The 5,732-nt window shown below is 67.5% G+C and overlaps 1 protein-coding gene across 1 annotated transcript in view; it reads left to right on the plus strand.

Annotated features, from left to right (window-relative positions):
* DENND4B (DENN domain containing 4B) overlaps nt 1–5,732 on the plus strand; it is a 13,702-nt gene that overhangs the window by 5,768 nt on the left and 2,202 nt on the right. Inside the window, 13 exon segments of the mRNA XM_006923667.3 lie at nt 1–153; nt 656–801; nt 1,132–1,271; nt 1,360–1,486; nt 1,833–2,039; nt 2,412–2,540; nt 3,331–3,505; nt 3,740–3,907; nt 4,169–4,557; nt 4,715–4,837; nt 4,976–5,145; nt 5,228–5,369; nt 5,572–5,726. The exon segment at nt 1–153 is cut by the window's left edge and continues 21 nt beyond it. Coding sequence (XP_006923729.1) covers nt 1–153; nt 656–801; nt 1,132–1,271; nt 1,360–1,486; nt 1,833–2,039; nt 2,412–2,540; nt 3,331–3,505; nt 3,740–3,907; nt 4,169–4,557; nt 4,715–4,837; nt 4,976–5,145; nt 5,228–5,369; nt 5,572–5,726 — 2,224 coding nt within the window.

Here is a 5,732-nt window from a genome sequence, read left to right on the forward strand (position 1 = left end):
GCGGCCGCCGGGCCCGGCTGGAGCGCGAGGTGCAGGGCGCCTTCCTCCGCTTCATGGCCTGTCTGCTCAAGGGCTATCGTGACTTCCTGCGCCCACTCACCAAGGCCCCCTCTGAGGGCGCTCGGGATGTGGACAACCTCTTCTTCCTGCAGGGTAAAGGGAGCCTGTCCCTGCTTGGGGACGGTCTCGCAGGAGGGCTGGCCCCGGGGACTGGGGCCACCCAGTTGCTCGTTCCTTTACTGGGCAAACACATTCGTGGGCACCAGCTTGAGCCACACACCCTTCTGGGCTTGGAGGGAGGAAGAGGACAATGTAATGGCTGTGGCCCGGCCCCCTGGGAGCCCTGGGCTTGGGTTGGGCACAGGGATGCCTGTGGTGAGCCACCCCACGGCCAGAGCGCTCTTCAGAGACACTGGCCTCGGAGAAGCCCTGTCTGAGGGAGTGGGTACCAACAACCCGGACTCCATGGGACCCTGGCACTGGAGGCTGAGCCCGTCGGCCTGGTGGGTGGGCTGGTTGTGCCAGAGGGGCCGATGAGATGATGGCTGTGATGGCCAGGACGCCACGTGGGCAGGGGGCCAGGGAAGGGGTTCAGGAGCGGGTGGCTGTGGCAGGGAAGCCTGGCAGCCTCCCCGGCCCCTTCCCGCTCCCCCAGGCTTCCTCAAGTCCCGGGAGCGCTCCAGCCACAAGCTGTACTCGCAGCTGCTGCGCACGCAGATGTTCTCGCAGTTCATCGAGGAGTGCTCCTTCGGCTCCGCCCGGCACGCGGCCCTCGAGTTCTTCGACTCCTGTGTCGACAAGGTTAGGCGCCGGCCCTTCCCTCCGTGCCCTCTGCCCTCCGCTCTCCTCCGGGCTGTCTCTGTTACCCCATGGCCACTATAAGCACCACTCTCAGCCGGCCGTGCCCGAGCCGGTGCCCCCGGAGTCACAGTGCGCAGCCGCGCAGCCGCACGCGCTGGCTCCACGCACCTCGCGTCGCCCCGCCAGACCCCGCCCCGGCGGCATCCGCAGGGCCTGGACTGCTCCCTCCCATGGGTGTGCTTTGCGGGCGATGCCGCTGTGGGACAGGGACACGGCGGCCCCGCTCCACGCCCGCCGTCCTGATGCTCGCGCTCTGCCATGGGGCTCCAGGTCCGCCCGGAGCAGGAGAAGCCAGAGCCCACCCCGCTGGTGGAGCTGGAGGAGCTGTCTGGGAGCGAGCTCACCGTCTTCATCACGCCTCCTGAGGAGCCCCCGGCAACAGAGGGCACTGACCCCAGTCCCCAGTACTGGTGAGCGCCTCTCGTGCCCCCTGCTTGTCCCAGGCCACGCGGCTAGCTTAGTGCTCACCACACCTGATGCGGCCCCTCCGCCCCTCAGCTACGACGGGTTCCCGGAGCTGCGGGCCGAGCTGTTCGAGTCTCCCCGAGAGCAAGCCGGGGCCCTTCCTGTGCCGGGCCCCTCCCGCAGCGCCCCCAGCAGCCCCGCCCCTCGCCGTACCAAGCAGGTACCCCGCAGGCGGCCCACAGGGGCACCGGCCCAGCCCAGGGCTGCCGCCCCAGCTTCGTCTGTGAAATGGGTGTGAGGTCGTTGGGGGGTTCACGTATGCCTGGCACAGAAGACATTAGCCGTTGTGACCATTGTCATCACTATCGTCTTCGTCTTCTGAGCTCTGCAGGGCTCCGGGCACCTGCCCACATTCCAGGGCCAGGCCTCTGCCCGGGGCTGCCGGGCGAGGCCGCATCCCTGCCTCCAAGCACAGCTCGCTCTCGGGGGCCACTTCTCCCGCGCGGTTTTTAAGACCTGCCCTGCCCTGGCCCTGTACTCACCCCGTGTGTCCCCGCCCCACCTAGGAGATGAAGGTCGCGCAGCGGGTGGCGCAGAAGTCTGCAGCCGTGCCCGAGCTGTGGGCGCGCTGCCTGCTGGGGCACTGCTACGGGCTGTGGTTCCTGTGCCTGCCCGCGTACGTGCGGTCGGCGCCCTCCCGCGTGCAGGCGCTGCACACGGCCTACCACGTGCTGCGCCAGATGGAGAGCCACAAAGTGGTGCTCCCCGACGAGGTGGGCGCCCAGGCCGGCCCCCCGGGAGCTGGTGCCACCGCGGGGGCTGCGGCAGGGAGACTCCCGGAGACCAGGGCAGGCAGGCCCGCGGGGAGCTGAGAGCAGGCCCCAGAATCGGCTGGTTCCCCACAGCACCTGCGGGATGAGCATGGTCGGGGGACAGCAGCGGGGACCAGAGGGTGGCAGGGGCGGCAGGGATGATGGCTGGCAGGGATGGTGGGTGGCTCTGAGGCAGCCCTGGGAACTACTAGGGGCCAGCGAAGCCTGTTGTGAGAACTGGAGAGGCTGGAAGAGGAGCTGGCTGAACTGCCGGGGGGCGAGGGGGGGGGCGGCTGGGAGCGAGCCCCTCACCCTGCACCTCCCCTGGCCCAGGTGTGCTACCGGGTGCTGATGCAGCTGTGCTCGCACTACGGGCAGCCTGTGCTGTCTGTGCGGGTCATGCTGGAGATGCGACAGGCGGGCGTTGTGCCCAACACCATCACCTACGGCTACTACAACAAGGTGCGGAGCTTGGGCCGGGTGGGATGGCCGCCTGTGCCAGGCATGTGTCCGGGAGGGTGGGGGGGGGTCTGCTCTCTGACACCTGCCGCTGTCCCCTGTCCTCAGAGACTGGACCCATACCATCCATAGGTCCGGGAAGCACCTGTCCCATGTGCACCTGTCCTGTCTCAGCACCTGCAGTGCGTTTGTTCACGCTCGGCTGCTTTGGTTCTCATGAGACCCCTCCCAAGGAGGGCGGGCGGGTCCCACTGGCTCCCGGGGACAGCTGACAGTGTTAGCCGGGGTGCCGGGGTGCACTTTACATGATCTGGTCTCCACCATAGTCCCACCAGGTGGAAGGATATTGTCCCCACCTTTCAGCCGAGGCGATACGGTTGCAGAGTTAGTGACTTGTCCGAGGTCCCGCAGTGCCAGGTTAGGGAGGGAGGATGTGAACATGGACATATCGATGTCTCCGGAGTTCAGGCTCTAAATCGTGACACTAATGTTTTTCAAATGAGGAAACTAACGACCAAAAGAGTGAAATGATTTCTCCAAAACCACGTAGTTTCTAAGTTGCAGAGTCTGGATACAAATTGTCTGCCCTGCGTCTGGCTTCCTCAGACGCCCTCACAGGTGCCCACCAGCTGCCACTTCTGGGCTGTTTTTCCTGACTGAGCCCTTGGCAGGACAGCCCTAGCAGGAGGTCTGGAGGGCAAGGTGGCCCCCAGGGCTCCAGGACAGGCAGCGGGTGTCAGGCTGGGGTCGGGGCGTGGAAGGAGGCCATCTCAGTGGGCACTGTGCTTGGCAGGCTGTGCTGGAAAGCAAGTGGCCCACCGGTACGCCAGGTGGGCGCCTGCGCTGGGCCAAGCTCCGGAACGTCGTCCTGGGGGCGGCTCAGTTCCGCCAGCCCCTGAGAGCCCGGCGGCAGCCACAGCAGCAGCAGCAGCCAGAGGCAGCACAGGAGGCCAGCAGCTCCCAGACAGGTGGGCAGGGGCTGGGGACGCGGCCTTGGGGTTCAGGCCGGGAGAGCTGGGGCTGGCCTCGCGTTCGGTGCTGGGTGTTCTGGGGATGGACAGACCGCACTTAGCCGCTAACAAAAGAGACGAAGTTCTGCCTGGAAGGAGCCCTGCAAACCCAGGGCCATGCAAGAAGCTCACATTCGGATCAGGGGCCGGCTTTCTGGCTGGGTGCCTTCCAGCCCGCCCTGGCCTTTGCAGAACCCTCTCCGGAGCGCCCCGCCCCTGCCCGCCCCCTTCAGCGCCAGACTACTTGGGCTGGGCGAAGCCTGCGGGACCCGGCCTCGCCCACGGGGCGCCTGGTGAAGAGCGGCAGCCTGGGCAGTGCCCGAGGGGCACGGCCCACTGTGGAGGCTGGCGTGGCCCACAGTGAGTGCCCTCGTCCGACCCACACCCCCGTCAGCTTGCCTAACCACTTGCCGATAAGCCAGGGGCAGGCCAGAGCCAGGACGGAGGGGTGGCCCTCTGTGGTGGGGACTGCAGACTGAGGGAATCTTGCCCAGAATGCCGTCATGGGCGGGTGGGGGGGGTGGTTGTGGTGCCAGAGTTTGTGCAGCCGGGAACTGTGTTTACTCAGTTTCTGGAGGAGGGGCTGGGCTCCATCTTCCCTGATTCTTTCCTGCCCTGCAGTGGTGGAGGCCTTGGGGGTGCTGGAGCCCCGGGCATCCCCTGTGCCCTGGCGCGACGGAAGCCTCTCGGACCTGAGCCTGACTGGGGAGGAGCCAGTACCTGGAGGCAGCCCAGGGGACTCGGGCTTGGCTCTGAGTACCCAGTCCACTGAAGCCCTGGAAAGGCTAAGTGGGCGGGTCCCCAAGGCTGGCGGGCGCCAGGAGGAGGCCGGCACCCCCCGACGAGGGCTGGGTGCCCGCCTCCAACAGCTGCTCACTCCTTCCCGCCGCTCCCCTGCCTCTCGAATTCCCCCACCAGAGCTGCCCCCTGACCTGCCCCCCCCAGCCCGCCGCAGCCCCATGGACAGCTTCCTGCGTCCCCGGGAGCGGCCTGGATCCACGGCCTCTGAGGTAGCCAGCCAGGGCGGTCCAGACACTTCAGCACCAGGAGGCCTGGGGCGGGGGGCTGCGAACGTGGCATGCCAGAGGGCCAAGGGGTGGCTGAAGCCAGCATCCCAGTGGAGAGGGGCACGGGGCCGGCTGACCATACTTTCTCATGTAACGGCAGAGCTCAGCCTCTCTGGGCAGTGAGTGGGACCTCTCAGAGTCCTCCGTCAGCGGCCTGAGCCTTCGCCATTCCTCAGAGCATCTCAGTGACACCCCCGGGTCCTGCCAGCCACCTTCCCTGGAAGTGAGGATCGCCCCTCCCATGCAGACTGTGGGGCACACACCCACCGCACCCGGTCCCTGAGGAGGGAGGCGGGGAAGGAGCCCGGGTCCCGAGCCTGGAGCCCAGGCGGGATGTGCTTCCCACGGTCTTTGCCGGCAGATTCTGCTGTCTAGCTGCTCCCTGTGCCGTGCCTGTGACTCGCTGGTGTACGACGAGGAGATCATGGCCGGCTGGGCACCCGACGACTCCAACCTCAACACCACCTGCCCCTTCTGCTCCTGCCCCTTCGTGCCGCTGCTCAGCGTCCAGACCTTTGATTCCCGACCCAGGTGCCCGAAGCAGGGCAGGTGCTGTGGGTGGGACAGGGAGGTGGAGCTCCGAGGGCTGACCCCTCCCACTGTCTTCCCACAGTGCCCCCGGCCCCAAGCCGACCCCTGTCGGTGCCAGTGGCAGCAAAGATGCCCCTGTCCCTGGGGGCCCAGGCCCTGTGCTCAGTGACCGCAGGCTCTGCCTGGCCCTGGATGAGCCCCAGCTCTGCAACGGGCACATGGGGGTAAGGGCTGGGCCACAGGGCCCTGGGGAATGGCGTGAGTGTGTGCTGCCCCCCGGGGGTCCCTGTGGTGCTGGGGAGAGATGGGCATCGAGGGCCAGGCACATCCCAGAAACCGCTGGACACGTGGCTCGGTGGGAAGCATGGCCCTGAGGACGGGGCGTGGCACGGGCCCTTCACTGCCCTCCCCATTTGTGCCCGACAGGGGGCCTCGCGGCGGGCGGAGGGGGGGGCGTGGGCGTACCTGAGCCCGCTGGTGCTGCGCAAGGAGCTGGAGTCGCTGGTGGAGAACGAGGGCAGCGAGGTGCTGGCCCTGCCGGAGCTGCCCACCGCCCACCCCATCATCTTCTGGAACCTCCTGTGGGG

Source organism: Pteropus alecto, unplaced genomic scaffold (genome assembly GCF_000325575.1).
Source record: "Pteropus alecto unplaced genomic scaffold, ASM32557v1 scaffold49, whole genome shotgun sequence".
NCBI lineage: Eukaryota > Metazoa > Chordata > Mammalia > Chiroptera > Pteropodidae > Pteropus > Pteropus alecto.